At 41.9% G+C, this 17165-nt stretch overlaps 1 protein-coding gene across 2 annotated transcripts in view; it reads left to right on the top strand.

Moving 5' to 3' along the window:
* The window catches only part of CAPSL (calcyphosine like), a 41569-nt gene extending 25042 nt beyond the window's left edge, over positions 1-16527 (top strand). The window contains exons 5-6 of one of the 2 annotated variants that reach the window (XM_082253681.1): positions 8239-8342; positions 16016-16527. In XM_082253681.1, the coding sequence (XP_082109807.1) occupies positions 8239-8340 (102 nt within the window). In that variant the 3' untranslated portion in view covers positions 8341-8342; positions 16016-16527. The remainder of the gene's footprint in view (positions 1-8238; positions 8343-16015) is intronic. The other variant, XM_082253682.1, reaches the window with a different exon arrangement.
* The last annotated feature ends 638 nt before the right edge of the window (positions 16528-17165 follow it).

Here is a 17165-nt window from a genome sequence, read left to right as displayed (position 1 = left end):
AAAGACATGGATGAGTGAGTTTGGGGTGGAGGAACTTGACTGGCCTGCAAAGAGTCCTGACCTCAACCCTATAGAACGCCTCTGAGATGAATTTGAGTGGAGATCTTGTCCACATTAGTGCCTGACCTTTACAAATGCGCCTCTGGAAGAATGGTCAAACATTCCCATGGACACACTCCTAAACTTTGTGAACAGCCTTCCCAGAAGAGTTGAAGCTGTTATAGCTACAAAGAGTGCACCAACTCAATATTGAACTCTATGAAATAAAACTGGGATGCCATTAAAGTTCATGTGCGTGTAAAGGCAGGTGTCCTAATACTTTTGGTAATATAGTGTATGTGTCACTGGGCATTTGATGTTCATGTGCTGAGAATGCTCTCAGTACTAAGACAGCTGCCTATCTGGGTTAAAGATCTGTAGCTGGCAGAACAGGCTTCTTATCATGTGACCACTGTGATAGTGATCATATGATTGCCAATCCTTCTCATCCCCTGGGCTTTCTGAACTGTTTAAAGGAATGCCAGGGCGGGCAGAAACTTCAGTTAAAAATTAGAATTTTTTGTAACCTGTTTTGCAAATCGTTATGGCCATAAGCCAGCTACGTCTGATCTGCTTTGTCTATAATTCCAGCCCACCTGAATAGGACATGATGTGTCCAAAGAAATGTAGGTCAAAAGCTGGCCCTGAAGTGTCATCTTTCTTTAGCAGTGGGAATCTGCTCACCTAAGTTTTTTTTTAATTCTTTATTTAAAAGGTATGTAAGGAATTAACACAACATAACAGAATAAAATGAATGGGTACACGTGGACCATAAAATACAATCATCAGCATGACAGAAAAATGTGCTGCATAGGAAATTAAGCACTAGCATCATACAAATATGGTTCCCAATTAGAACTACCAATGAGATAAACGGTGTGGAGCCTCACTAAGTCCTATGAACTACTGGAGATAGTGGCTAGTAATAAAACAAGACAATTTCAGGAGTACAAGACTCGGGATCTAAGCATATGGCCCTCAAGTGATCATACCCACGATGTTAACGCATACCTGGAACTTTTTAATTTTTCTAGAGAAGAATATTTTGAAAAAGGGAATGGTAGTATAATAGAGTGTTTAAGGAAAAAGGGAAGACGTGAAAAAAGAAGAGAGGAATAAAAAGAGATGTTTCGGGGGACAGTGTGAGAGAAAAAAAAAAAAGACATAATGATGGGGCATATGGAAAGGGTAAGGATTCACGGTGGGAGCAATAGGGCCTCAAATTGCATCCAGTACAGTAAATGTTAGTGGGTTAGGATAATGATAAGTAGTCAAATGAATATTAAAACATGTGCCAATGGAGCAATCGTGCGTTGTGCTCCTCAATTTTATTGCTAATTGCTGCAGTCAATTGCTCCATGTGTTAGATATCCTTTACCCTGGAAATCCATTGAGAAATGGTAGGTGGAGATTGACTTTTCCACATAATAGGGATGCAGGCCCTAGCGACATTCAGTAAATGTTTTAGTAATGACTTATGATATTTCTTACTGGACATAGGGGTTACGTTTAGAAGCACTGCCGTGGGATTGTCAAAAAGGGAGAAGTCCATTATTTTGTGGACAATCTGCAGAACTTGTCTCCAGAAAGGCTGGATATTTAAGCAATCCCAAAAGACATGAAACATTGTACCGACCTGGGTTCTGCATCTCCAACAAGAGGAGCTGTGTTCAGGAAACATAGATGCTAAAACAGAAGGAGTCCGGTACCACTTTGACAGAATCTTATATGTAGTCTCTTAGTATTTACTACACAAGGACGACTTGTCAGCAAAAATAGTATGCAGCGCTTTTGGTCATCCGTAAATGTGGTGTTCAGTTCTCTTTCCCATTTGGATAAATGTGGAGGACCCGGCAGGGAAAATAAGTCAAGCAGGATAAGATATGAGGAAGAGAGTGTTTTACGAATGGGGCCTTCCGCCGAGGCAGAGGTCTTCAAATGTGGTGGATTTCTGGTAAAGCGCGCAGGGTCCAGGAGGGAACGTAGAAAACAAGACAACTGTAATAGTTTCCATCTACCCAATGCTGAACTGGATAGAGATCCATAAAGATTTGAAAGATGGGCCCAGCCGGAGGGGCGTAGAAACATAGATGCTTGGACAATATTCAAGTCTGGCCGGGTACAAAAGACCTTGTCTGAGTCACAGTTAAGTAGCGAAATGCGCTTGTAACTAGTGCATTGCAGCGGATCATTGCCAGGTTTAGGAATAACCGTGATACTGGCATGAAAAAGCTCCATGGGCACGGCTTGCCCCTCAAGAATCACATTGAACGCTGACGTGAAGTGGGACACCAGATACTCATTGTAAGTCTTATAGTAAGGCACCGTGAATCCGTTTGGACCTGGAGCCTTGCCGAAAGGAGAACTGGCTAATGCCATAGCAAATTCCTAAGGGGAAATAGGATGGGACAATGAAACAATCTCTTCTTCTGTAAGAGAGGGCAAGTCATCCTCTCTAAGATACACATCTATCGCAGAAGTCTTGTCCTCCTTTAAACGCAGCGGGGGGAAGCGGATTTTAGATTATACAATTTAGTGTAAAAGGAGTCTGCCCCATCTCCAAGGAGGAGTATATCCTGGAACCCGAAGGGGTAGAGAGGGCTGGAATATATGATAGGTTTCATTTAGAGTGAAGATTGTTGGCTAGTGTGCAGCTACATTTGTCCCCGTATTCATAAAACAATCTTCGGGCTTTCGCGAGTTGGTTTTTGGCATGAAATAAGGAATGCTCTTTAATCTGTTATCTAATGCGAGTGAGTTCAGCTTCTGTCCTGCGGTCAAGTTGGGTCTTATGTCATTTATCAAGGTCATGCAGCTTGGTTAGCAACTCCGTTAAAGTTTTTTACCTTTCCTGTTTAACTCTGTGGCCGTGTTTGATGAGAATACCCCTAATGTAGCACTTATGTGCTGCCCAGAGGGAAACGGGATTGGACACTGAGTTCATGTTAGTTTCAAAGTATAGGTGCAGCTTCCGAAGAACATCGGCTTTAATTGCAGGGTCTTGTAATAATGTTTTATTTAGATGCCAGCATATTGCACAAGCTGTCGGGTGTGCTAATGCCGTTACCATAGAAATTGGAGCATGGTCTGATAGGGCAATGTGACCTATGTCTACTCTGGGAATGACAGAATGTTTGACAAGGAAAAGATTGATCCTAGAATAGGAACCGTGGGTCGATGAAAAGAAGGCGTAGTCCTTTTCCTGTTGGTGTAGAAGGCACCAGATATCGACTAATTGATGTGAGTGAAGTAAGTCTTTAGGTTTTCTCTGTGAACTACAGGTCAAAGCTGAGGAGCCAGTGGAGGAGTCCCAGTGCGGGGTAATAGTGAGATTAAAATCACTCCCTAGAACCAGTGTTCCTTCAGTGAAGGCCTCTAATTTGCCCAGGAACGTCTCCAAGGCTGAAAGCTGCGCTATATTAGGTAAATATAAACTTTGCTAAGGTGAAGGTCTGTGGTTGGATCTTGCCCTTAAAGAATCTGCCCTCATTGTCTGTGCAGAGATCCAAGAATTGCCAAGGGAGATCTTTGGCTAGAAGAATACTCATCCCTTTTGATTTGGTGGAGGGAGACACGCTATGGTAGGCCACTGGGAAGTGTTTGTTGTATAGTTTAGGGATTTTGTCCGCCCTGAAATGGATCTCTTGTAAAAACACTATGCGGGGATGCTGTCTTCAGAGGTCAGAGAGGCAACTAGAGCTTTTTTCGGGGGCATTAAGGCCCATGACATTCCATGACAGTATTTTTTAAGGACATGATGACGTTTCTGATGGGACGACAGCACCTACTGTGGTGTGAAAAAGGGGAGGGAAGAAAAAGGGGGGGGGGAGTGTCATGAAAGAACGGAAGATAAAGGAATCCTAAGGAGAGGAGTGAGAAAAGGATTGATGATTATAAGGAAGAGAGGTGGAGGTGATTTCTAGATTCTCCACGCGGAGAAACTACCGCCGATATGGCAGGAAGGGCCTAGTGGGAGTTGCAGGTAAGGCACTTCAGTGGGAGGTGCTCCCAGCTCACAGGAGCCCCCACAAGCCTCAAAAACATTTAAACTCTTCAAAGGGTGCTCTCGCAATGGCAGAAATATTGGGGGAGATAAAAACAACCAGAACCGCCAACGCCCCCCCCCCCCCAGAGCACAGAGAACTTCAACCAAAGCCCCTAATCCAGACCAATCTCATGATCCAGGTGGGGCAGATCAGCAGAGAACTGGCGCAACAGGGGATAGCAAGGCGTTTAGGGTAAGGGGATAAAATCTTATGTGAGCAAAATCTGCTATCATCCTATCATCAATCCTAAGGTAAATAACAGTACAATTAGTTAACAGAGTTTGAAAGCAAAAACAAAACCCACAACTGACCACAGAGTCTCCCAGAAGGTTAGATAGATCCTGGAACATCTTGAGGGTGGAAAGGAGATTAGGGATAGTGAGTAAAGGGTCAGTAAGAAAAAGCAGGATATCGTCGGCGTATGCAGCTATCTTATACGTCGTGTCTGCAACGGGGATCCCTTTAATGTCTGGGTGTTCCTGAATTTGACGCAACAATGGTTCCAACGTAAGGATATAGATTAGCGGCGATAGGGGGCAGCCCTGTCTCGTACCGTTCGAGACGGAGAAGGCGTCCGACAGAGATCCATTAATCCGGACCCTGGCTGTGGGAGTAGAGTATAGCACCGAAACACATTGTAGAAATCGTTCCGGTAACCCAAGGGCCTTGAGCGATTCAGACATAAAGTCCCACGTGACCCTGTCGAACGCCTTCTCCGCGTCGAGGGACAAGAAAAAACCGGGTGTTTTGGACGAGGAGAGCCAGTGATGGAGGTGAAGGGCTTTAGTAGTGTTGTCCCTTGCTTCACGACCGGGGACAAAACCCACTTGGTTGAGGGAGACCGTGCCAGGTATCGAGGGGAGAAGGCGATTGGCTAAAACTCTGGCGTATAACTTTATATCCACATTAAGAAGGAGTCTCCCAGAAGGTTGAACACTGAGATCAGGTGTAGCCCAGTGATTGACCATGGCCCTAAAATCAGAGGTCATGAAATCGCAGCTTATGGATCTTTTAGTTGCAGCAGAGGCACTCCCTTTAATTGGAACAGAAGACAGAAGGGTAACCTTGTCTCTGTGAAGGGTCACGGGAGGAGGGGCCATCATGTAGTGGCCGTAACATGAATGGGGCTCTGAATCACGAGCAAGACACAACCTATATACATGTTTCCTATTCCAGGGGAAGGCAAAATGAAAGCATGGGAGTGTTGTGTAAGTCTATTGCCACAAATGTTCAATTTAGGGGATTCAGAGTGGAGAGCAACTGCTGCAGCAATCAGGGGCAATGCCAACAGAGTGAGTAACAAAAACATGCGCAATCCGACACCAGGCTGATGGGATGGGAAGCATTCACGAGGGGGACCGGACCTGCAACCAATGTGAGAACCCAAATAGGGCCGGGTGAGAGAAAAAAAAAAAAAATGGGCGCCTACTGGATCGATCTCCCCCCGCACACGCCCCCCGACAAATGACCAATGCAGTAGACTAAAGCCTCCAAGTTTCCCCAAGGTAAACCATGTCTGATTTGATCCGGGTCAGAGAGCTCCCTGACCAGGCTACTGGCATCGTCCTGGCCTCCTCACACCCGCCTCACCTCCCCAGGAGTTCGGATTCCTTGAGTGTGACCGTCAATAGGCCAAGGAACCCTGGGGAGGGTGCAGGACAGAGAGGATGTGCCGGCATTACTACAAAAGGCAGCCACAGGAACTGAGAAGCCAGGACCCTGCCCACCATGTCATTAATGCCTGCACTTCCTGTGAGTGGCTAATTACCTTTTCAAGAGGACCCTCAAGACAAAACCTGCCAGACTAATTTGCAAAGCATCATGATATAGGTGGGGGTGGTTCGTCAGCATTGTATCAGGGTAGCTAAGTGTGGATTTCGCAAGTGGATGTAACAGGATGTAACAAACAGGGTTGCTATCAATAATAGGAGAAAACTTATATGAGGTCTAGAGTGACCCATGAAGTGTGAGTAGGAATTTCCATGTCGTGGGGTTCCCCTTCAAGATCCTCAGAGCACAAGCCGCACCACATGTCTGATCATTATAATCCGACTTGGATGCGACTTCTATTCAAATCAAGGTGCTGAAAGTCAGATCAGTTAAGATGGCTCTCATAGGGAACCACTGATTTTGAATAGAGGCAGAGAGAGGCTGCTAAAAGCCAACGCAGCTAAACGAGCATCAACGCCAATGCAAAAAGCTACTAAAAGCATGTTCTAACAGCCGCTTTTTCCTGGCGTTGGTGGTGACTTCGCAGCTTACTTTTTCTAATGCCCTGTGTGCATGGGGACTTAGAGTGAGTGAGGGAAGGGTTACAACTCCTGAGAATCTTTTTATTTTGTTCTTCTGTCCTGGTGACCACCGTACCTCTTATTTCTTGTACTGGTGTCGCAGGGACAGGAAGTGTGGGAGAACTTCCCCAGTGAGGTCACTGGCAGAATTAAAAACCTAACATGGGTTTAACGCTAACCTAAATAAATAAATAAAATGTAAAAACGCGGCTGGCGATGGGGTTTGTGTAGACAGACACTGGTCTCCTGCATTTTTTCTGTGCATTTAAAACTTAGGTGAGGGGGGCGTGGTCTCGGCATGAACGGGTGAGGGCGCACCAGCTTGGAGCTCCCTCCTAATGGCCCTTCAACAGCATTACCTATTAGTGATCAGACGACTCTAATTACCTTCCTCAGCTCCACATATGAAGAGGAAGCCAGCTCAGTTCAAAGACGGTTTCAAGAAGTCCTTTATTAAAAATCTTCCTCCGTTCTTCTTCCTTCGGTGTTCTTCCTTCTTTCTTCTCCGCCACTGCTGTCTTCTCTGCCGCTGCCTCAAACCTCCTCCAACGCTGTCTCCCGTGGTTGTGCCAGCTCTGCTCTCTGCCGGTCCTTATATAGCCATGGGGCAAGGCCACCTGTTGACGTCACCACAAGACCCCGCCCCTTGTGACGCCACGTGATGGTCTTGGGGGGGACCCCACACAGTTTTTTTTTTTCATTTTGGCGTGGGGTGTCCCATCAAGACCCTCGGAGAACATGTTGCACCAAAAGTCCGATCATCATGATCTGACTTGGATGCGACTTCCTTTCAAATCATTGGGCTCTCAAAGGGAACCATTGTTTTTGACATGGCAATCAAAAAAAAAAAAAAAAAGCTTGACGCGGCTTAATGTTATTCAGGCCTCTTTCCGGGCGTTCCGTATGTCCGTATATCACCCCATCCGTTTGCGGGTGTTATATGGACATAATGCATGTCAATGGGATTGCGGATGTCAGCGGATGACCATCCGCTGACATCCAATTTGCGTCCTTTCAGTTCTGTTCGGTTTTTTGGAACGGAACAGAACCCTATTTTTCTTACGGAAAGGACGCAAAATCGGATGTCAGTGGTGTCATCCGCTGACATCCGCAATCCCATAGACATACATTATGTCCGTATATCATCCGCAAACGGATGGGATGATATGTGGACAAACAGACCGTAAAAAAAAAAAAGTGCCGGAGCGGATCAAAATACGGTCTGCTCCATGTGAAAAAGACCTCACAGCGCTAGGCAGCGTTTAGCAACGTCAGACGTTGTAAGGCCGTTCCTCAGAGCGTGCTGGCCCTAGGTTTTTTTTTTTTGCAGCTTCAAAATGCCTATGCCACTTACAGCTCCTAAAAGCCTGCGTGTGCATAAGGCTATAGAATAGCATGGAAATTCATTTTGAAGCTGCAAAAAAAAAAACATCTAACCCTGTTAAAAGCAGCTGTAAAAACACCCTGATTGCATGGGGACTAACTGTGTTTTTGTTTGTAGCTCTTTATATGCTCTACTGGACTTTCACAGAAATTTGGGTTGTAGAGCCTTACTACATGTTCCTTTTCTAGATATCCTGAAAGCCCTGCTCAGTTTGGCTGCAGTAGCTAATATAATGTTTATAATAAGGTAAACTAATTGGACTTTTTGAGTTCATAGGTTCTGTTCTGGATGCCATCAGCAATGAATCAATTATAAAGATCAAACAGTTTGTTCATATTGTCATTACACTAATTTTTCATCTTAACAAACTGTCATTTCACACATTTTTCCCAAGTTGTTCCTCCCCATTGTGGATTATTTTTTCCTAAAAGGGAAAAAAAAAAGTTTATTTATTTTTGTTGTCTTGTGACCATGACAGGTGACTCCGGATGAATTCACTAACTACTATGCCGGAGTTAGTGCGTCAATCGATACCGATGTATACTTTATCACCATGATGAAGAATGCCTGGCGACTATAAGTGTATGGGCTCAATAACGCGCACTATTATATTACTAACGCACCATATCACCCCACCTGTTTTATTGTCACCGTGTGCATGCTTGTGTCACACCGATACTAACCACTAACCCTACTACATGTGGCTAAAAATGTTTTGGTTTTAACTGTAAGATTTTATTTCAGGTTCATGTGTGGAATTAACCTTTTTCCTCAATTACCTTTCTGCCCAACACTAACATTACCAAAATGTTTTCTCGTAGCATAAAATGTTGTATTGGTATAAGTACTCCAGTCAAAACCGAAAATAAATTATTCAAGTGGTTACGGAGGAGCGGCCTCCTTTATGAATCTTTACTGGCCATTAGGCATGATCAATGGTTTGGGGGTCCAAGAAATAAAAGAACTGGGTTATAGGTTAATAGAGGAGCTTATGCTGAGATCTTGCAGAAAAGTGACAAGATTAAAAAACTCACGGGTTTTCATTAAAATAAAAAAAATAGATATACAGTATGTATATATAGTATATATTACTGTGTAAAAGTTTTAGGCAGGTGTGAAAAATTTCTGTATATAAAGAACGCTTTCAGAAATAGATGTGTCAATAGTTTATTTTTTGGAAAATTAAATAAAAAAAGTGCGCTGGATAAATGAATAAAGTAAAGCTGCAACCTTAGAACCAATCGGGAAAAATACTATAAATGAAAAAGCAGGTGCGCTAAACTCATATGTGTCAACCAATCAAGTTAAAGTGAACCATTAAATTGATATTAAAATAAATAGTCACAAAACTAATAAACACATACATTGGTGAATACTGAGTGATACCATTAGTGTAGCCTCGAAGGACAAAGAAAATCAGCAGGACGTCAACGGAGACGCTCTATCACTCAGTATTCAACGATGTATGTGTTTATTAGTTTTGTGACTATTTATTTTAATATCAATTTAATGGTTCACTTTAACTTGATTGGTTGACACATATGAGTTTAGCGCACCTGCTTTTTCATTTATAATAGTTTATTTTTTATCAAGTAACAAAATGGAAATCAACAACAAATGAATATTTGGTGTGACCACCCTTTGCCTTCAAAACAGTATCCATTCTTCTAGGTACACTTGCACACAGTTTGTGAAGGAATTTGGCAGGTAGATTGTTCCAAACATCTTAGAGAACTAACCACAGATCTTCTGTTGATGAACCCTGCCTGAAATACATGAAATTCCAGACAGACTCAATGATGATGCAATAAGGGCTCTGTGGGGGCCATACCATCACATCCAGGACTCCTTGTTCTTCTTTACACTGAATATACTGTAGTTTCTAATGACATTGGCTTTATGTTTGGGGTCATTGTCTTGCTGCAGAATGACTTTGGGGCCAATCATATGCCTCTCTAATGGTATGGCCTGATGGATAAGTATCTGCCTGTATTTCTCATCATTGAGGACACCATTGACCCTGACCAAATCTCCAACTATATTTGCAGAAATGCAGCCCCCACCATGCTTCACCGTTGCCTGCAGACACTCATTATCGTACCGCTGTCCAGTCCTTCCCCAAAAAACTGCCTCCTGCTACAGCCAAATATTTCAGATTTTGACTCATCAGTCCATAGCACTTGCTGCCATTTTTCTGCACCCCAGTTCCTATGTTTTTATGCATAGTTGAGTCTCTTAGCCTTGTTTCCACGCCGGAGGTATGGCTTTTTGGCTGCATTAATTCCATAAAGATCACTTTTGACCAGACTTACCCGAACAGTAGATGGGTGTACCTGGATCCCACTGGTTTCTGCCAGTTCTGAGCTGATGGCACTGCAGGACATCTTCCGATGGTGAAGAAAAAGAAGCATAATGTGTCTTTCATCTGCTTCATTAAGTTTCTGTTGGCCGACCACTGTGTCTATCGTCCTAAACATTGCCCGTTCATCTTCAAAGAAGCTGGAACAGCACATATTGAAAGCCCAGTCTGCTTTGAAATATTTGTCTGGGAGAGACCTTGCTGATGCAGTATAATTACCTTGTGCCTTGGTGCTGTGCTCAGTCTTGCCATGGTGTATGACCTGTGACATGAAACTGTCTTCCACAGCCTCACCTTTGCTGCAGAGTTTGGCTGTTCCTTACCCTGTTTTAAGCCCCCTACACAGCTGTTTCTTTTTCAGTTAATGACTGTGTTTCAACCTACATATGAAATTGATGATCATTCGCACCTGCTTGGTATAACTGGTTTATCATACACCTGACTCTAATCCTACAAAATCCCTGACTTTGTGCAAGTGTACAAAGTTTGAAAGTGTAAGAATTGATGCTGGTTTGAAGCCAAAGGGTGGTCAAACCAAATATTAATTTGTTTTGGATTTTTCTTCTGTTTGCTCGCTTTTGCATTTTGTAAATTGATAAAAAAAAAAAAAAAATCATTAAAAAATATATATTTTTGAAAACATTCTTACTTTGCAGCATTATTTCACACCTGCCTAAAACGTTTGCACAGTACTGTATATATGTTTATAATATACAGTATATATCCAGCTATCTCTAGGTCGCATCACAGAAAGGGAGATGGAACCATATAGTGTAAATCACTGGTCCTGCATTGTACATGATGATATCAGTAAAAGAGTGGGTGCATGAATGGTGTAGAGAAGTGACATCATGGGACCAGTCATCTGATGGTGCCTGGAGGAGTGAGAAACAAGGTATTTATGTATCGTATCGCTAAACTTACTCCTCCTACCCCTAGACTAAATGAGCATGTAACCCTTACAATCTGGAGGGGGATGCAAATATGCTTAGGAGTTCAGCTTTAAAATGGAATATGTATTGATATTTATTATTGATTTATTTAATAAACATTTAATACTGGGTTTACTCATGACACTGGGTGACAGAGGATTATGGGTTATTTAAAGTGTAAGCATAGCCTTTAGACACTCATAAAGAGAGTGTAAACTCAGAAAAAAAACCCCTGTAAGACAAAGCCATAATGAGCTTGTTTGCATCGCATACTAGCTTATTATGAAATACTTACATTAGAAGGAAGCCCCCGCAGTAGTGCCCGCACACCGCTGACATGGTCGACATCTTTCCTGGTGTTTATTCCGGGTTCGCGGGCTCCAGTGTTGTGATTGACTGGAGCCACAATGACATCATTCCCGCACGTGGGAGCCGCCAGTCACAGCACAGGCACTGAAGAAACAGCATGGGTGGCCAATCCTTCAGAGCTCATGCACTGATGATGTAATCGGCACAGTATACAGTAAATATCTCCTAAACGGTACAAGTTTAGGAGATATTTACAGTACCTAGAGGTAAGCCTTATTTATTATAGGCTTACCTCTAGGTACAAACACACAAGGGGAGTTTACTTCCTCCTTAAATGTCAGAGGACCCCCTTCAGAGACAGCAGGCAGGAGTGAGGAGTCTCTCCTCTTACTTATTCAGCTGTGTGTGTAAAATAGAGCTTGAGCTTTTGAGCTCTGTAAACAAGCATTTCTCAAGCGTTCAACTAATAGGCAGCTAAACAATTCATATATACCTAAAAAAATCTTAAAATAGTATTATTTTTAAGTCCTAAATATAATAGAAAATGTATCTTGCCTTCAATAGTACAAGAAAACATGGTACTACCTGTTAATTAGCTGATTTTAAAGGCTTAGAACAGTATTACATGTTCCGCGTTTTATATACAAATTCTTCAATTATTTCAGGATTCTTATGTCATAAAGGAGATACAAACCTTGATATGTAATAATCAATATTAACCTTTCCTGTTCAGAGTAAAAGCTTTCTGTGGTGCCTTCTTATAACACTAATTTACTCCTCTTTCTGGTATGGGCTTTGTTCACCCAGTGTGGCTGACTGACAATATAATTATTTCATACATCGTATTGCAATTTAAACTCCTGTTATTATCAAATCTCTGGTTGGTAATTTTATCTGTATCCTGGTTGTGGGCTTTCCCTGTTATAAAGGAATGTTTTTTTTTTTTTTTTCGTTTTAATGAGAATTAAATGTTTTTTTCGTTTTAATTAGAATTAAATGTATTTTTAAAATATAATATCTGGAAATATCTGGAAATATCCTTACCTTCTGGGAAATGTGTTATTGTAATGCAGGCCAGTAAAGTAACTTTGCATATAGTATTTAATAATGTCTTGTTCCCGTATACTCGTACAGGCTACACAAGTACCATTGTGACTTCCTTCTCTATGGCAATATTTGATATAGATAACTGGGACTACAGTTCAGCAAGAGAAGTGAACTTAAAAGAAACTTGTCATGGGAGAGGCATGGAGGCTGCCATTAATTAGCTTTCATTCTCAAATGCTATTTCTATTGCTGACCTAGAACAAGTATGCAGGTACTAATGACATTTCTTGTCATTTTACATGCTTTAAAGGCTCACCTTTTCCAGAAAATAGCCCATGTAGTCAAGGGGCCCCACTAGATTTTACAAATTATTATTGTTATTATTATACAGGATTTATATAGCGCCAACAGTTTGCGCAGCCCTTCAAATCTGCGCAGCCCTGTAAAATGATCATTCTTTTTATTGTTTTACCTGTAGGCCATTTTGGTCTCCTTAGAAGCTTGGCTTAAAAAACTCCTAGTTAGCAACCCCCACACCCTGACTTGTTGCTAGGACATGAAAACCGTTGGATGCTCACTAACAGCATTCCAGTAGTGAAAAACAGCAGTGTTCGCATCTCAACAAGAAGTCAGGAAATGAGAGTTGCTAACTGGGAGTTATTTTAGACAAGCTTCTGAATGGCCTACAAGTAAAACAATAAAATGAAGCAATCATTTTTTTTTTTTTGCAATCCTCATTTTAAATGTTTTAAACATTACAAAGAATAATGTAAGGAGAGTCAATCAGCATCCATATGAACAGGTGCCATCCATTTTGTTCAAATGGAAACATTATTATCACAACATCTATAAAGCTTCCGGTGCCCCCATCTCTCATCTAAAGGGAGCATACACCACTAACATTAGTGCAACTAATGGCCTGTTGATGCTGTCAGAGGTGCATCGTTGAAGCAAAACAACCTAGGATTAGTTCCAGGAGGTCTCACTCGGCCACATGGCGGCCAGACATGGGGACCAGCTGCCCTTGTGGCAAAATTACATATACCAGCCGAATGCCCTTAAGCCCCCCGTGGGCAGCATCCAGGCAGTGGATGATAAAATTGAGCCTCATAGAGCAGTGGTTCTCAATTCCGGTCCTCGGGACCCACTAACAGGCCAGATTTTAAGTATTACCTTGGGGGATGCAGACTAGAATACTGCAATCACTGAGCAGCAAATTAGATCACCTGTGATGTAATTTAGTTATCTTGCAAACCTGGCCTGTTGGTGGGTCCCGAGGACCGGAGTTGGGAACCACTGTCATAGAGCACAAGCAAGACTGACCATTAGATTAAACTGATTAGAAAAGAGCATCTAGCATCAGACCATGACAAAAAAAATACATAAACACAAGGTAAAGTACTCAAAATGCAGGACGCAAAATATCGCTGAGGTTCTGAAATGTGTCAACCACACCTGATATCACGGGCTGATAAAAAAAAAAAAAAAGGAAGAGGAGGGGTTTATTAAGAAACCGCTTGCCATGTAACAGTGAGAGATAAAAGTAATGGAGGAAAAAAGTGGTAAATCAGCATAATTGGTGCGTCTGGACAAGTTGTAAAATTATCATTTTAAAAAAGCTTTACAGATTTGTAATATCTACTGGGGCCCCTTGACTGCATAAGCTATTTTCTGAAAAATGTGAGCCTTTAGGTCAGTATTACAGCCAGTGGCTTAGTGTAACAGCCAATCAACTAGTATTTGTGGAAGGAGCTCAGGAATGACACTCTATGTATTTATCATGGATTTGATTCTTAAGCTTCCCTTTAATTTTACATAAAATCTATTAGAACTCATTGAAAACTGTGCGGGGAGTGTCTGCCTGGGTGCACTGCAGTAAAGTCTCACCAAACATATGAGCTTAGCTCTACCCTGTGCCTTAAGCAAAAGTATGTGTTCAAACAAGAGCACTTTATTCTGCCCAACATTTGAATCAAAGTGTTGGCAAAGATAAACTGCAATCCAGCGAAATGTTGGACAGAGTAAACTCCTCTTGTCTGGACACGTACTTTTGCTCAATATCTATGGTTGCCTTTACTACTTTCTATTTATCATTTTATTTTTAGCAGGGAAGGTTTGGAACCTCTGAAAAGTTTTGTTGCCTTTTGTGACCAGTAGGGAGAGTCACGCTCTCTATTTGTCCCAAAAGGCAATTATCCCTTGGACAGTAAGGGATGAATAAGCCAACATTTTGTCACCAAAAATATAGTTAAAATCTTCCAAAGGGGACACTTGTCCCTGTACAGTGATGACACTGTCTATGACAGGCCATAGTTGATGGGATTTTCTTTCCTGCAGCCATGGGTTGCAGGATAGAAAATCGCTCAATTCTCCCATCAACTGTGTTGACGAGGAAATCCCTCCTGTGAAGCTATTGTGCACTATTGGCAGGGGGGCATGCCTTCCCGGAGAACATTGATTATTACCAGCTACTATATCCAATGGCAATAATCGCATGTAAAAATCTGACATGCTGGTTGTTCCCAAGTCAGTCGATGGGTACAATCAGTGGTTCCAATCTCGTGCAGTCCCTTCTGAACATGCCAAGATTCTAACCATCAAATTCGACTTAAGAGGGAATTTCCCTTTACATTTGAGAGATTTTTTTTCTCACTCTCTGTTGTGTTTCCTGGTACAGGAAGTGAAAGGAAATCTCCTATTTAGAGTTTTATTAATCTAGGACAGTATAGGTATAGGCTTTAAATACTCTTTAAATTTCATGTTTGAGTTCACATCAGGTTAGAAAATATCCTTAAAGAGGAATTCCAGGTATTGATAGTTTATACAAGTTGAACCAAGGTATCTATGTATGTACCATACCTGGTGATGGCCCTGGAAGCTGAAGAACACTGAAGTTGACACTGCTACTCCAGTGATTCCAACTTACTTAATGATCTCTAAATGGCGCCTTCTGAGCGGCCATCCTCCTGTGTTTAGAATGCATTAGGGGAGCAGCTCAGCACAGATTATTGTTGTCTTCCAGCTTACAGGGGCATCGGCCAGGTATGGAATATACAGAGTTAAACTGGTCCAAGTTGAACCAAAATGTAACTAGCTGTATGAATAAAATATCCAAACATAAAACTCTTCTTTAACAGTGAAAGGTCTGTGCAGACATAAGGAAACAAATGAGGCTGCAACTGCTATTTAAAAAGTTAATTATACTGGCTTGCATTACATTTGTCAGACAAGCAATATTTTCAAGGGGACTTCAGGAAACACTTAAAATGTGTGGCCTCCGATGTACATTAACATGGAGGGTCTCACCTTCCCAGCTTACCAGTCTTACCAGCTCAGGAGCTGCATTTACAGATTTTGCATGTACCACCTGCTAGTGAGATCTGGTATTCCAATTCCTGGTGTACTGACCCAATACAATTTTACAAATCAGCAGTTCTGACTTCATTGGTTACATATTCAAGGTTAAGAAAATACCTAATAATGCATTAACACGCATTAACATGTGTTAAAAGCAACCCCTCCCTGAAAATATTGACATAATGGCCTCAGGAAAGCACCCTCCTCCTCATTGCTAGGTCTCATTTTCTCTTCTGCATTTCTTGTTCCAGGTTACAAAAGATGAATTTTTAAACTATTATTCTGGAGTCAGTGCCTCAGTTGACAGCGACGTCTACTTTATATTGATGATGAAGAATGCCTGGAAATTGTGATATACATAAATATATTTTTATACCGTGTTTTAATTGCAAGAGACATTTATGCAAGACCATGAGTTGGTTGAACTTCTGTCCCTCATCTGTCAATTTTTTTACAAAATATTTTTCATGGATTTTAGAATGAAAATATACAATTGAATTTATACATCACATGCGAGATCTGGACGAGGGGCTGGAAAATTTGATAACTGTTCTAATGTATTTGTGTGTATCTTGATCAGGAAAAAGTACTTTGTAATGCAGCCATATAGATGCCCTGCATGTGGATGTTCTGGGTCTAAACTCTGTGTAAGCTCCATGTGGGAGGGTATTAAGGGTTAATGATGTTTCCCCCTCCTTCGTGTGACAGTATTTGAGCCTGGTAATTGGCTGATCAGGGTCAAGCACTGCAAAATGGGAGGAAGGGGAGAATACTAAATTAGCAAATAAGGAGACTGAACTCCAGCAAATATAAAGTACCATCCTTTTTTCCAATTATGTATTTCCTAAAAATAAATTCTAGGACTAATCTAATTGGGGTATAAATGCAGATCTATGAACCCCTGTCTTTTATGTCTCGGATACTCCAAAAGAGAAAATACTTCTGTTGTTATTCCCTACGCTGTTCCTGCCCAACTTTTTTTGTTCCAGCCCCTCCTGGATCGTAACCAAACAAAAGCACTGCTCTGAAGCCTGGTACACACCACCCGTCAACTCAAACACTTGCTGACTGCTGCTGGCTTGTTAAGAGAGCACGTCTAACCCAATGAGTTCCCATATCAAAAAAGTAGCAGAGCTGCATGCTGTCTGAGTTAACCAAATAAAAACGAATGTAGGGAGTCGACTTCGGCCCAATCTCCTCCCTCAAGCTATGCCCCTTTGATGCTTTTCACCCCATAGGGCTTAGTTGTAAAGGTTTAACTTTGTTTGACTCAGACAACTTGCCGATCTGCTACTTTATTTATATAAAATCTCTTTCAACAAATCCTGTTACATTCTTCATAATATAAAATCCATCCAACAGGGAAAATAGAGACCCCTCAAAATGGGCACGGCAGGTGTG

Source organism: Pelophylax lessonae (genome assembly GCF_965119305.1).
Source record: "Pelophylax lessonae genome assembly, chromosome: 1".
Lineage (NCBI taxonomy): Eukaryota > Metazoa > Chordata > Amphibia > Anura > Ranidae > Pelophylax > Pelophylax lessonae.
This window is presented reverse-complemented; position numbering and strand designations above follow the sequence as displayed.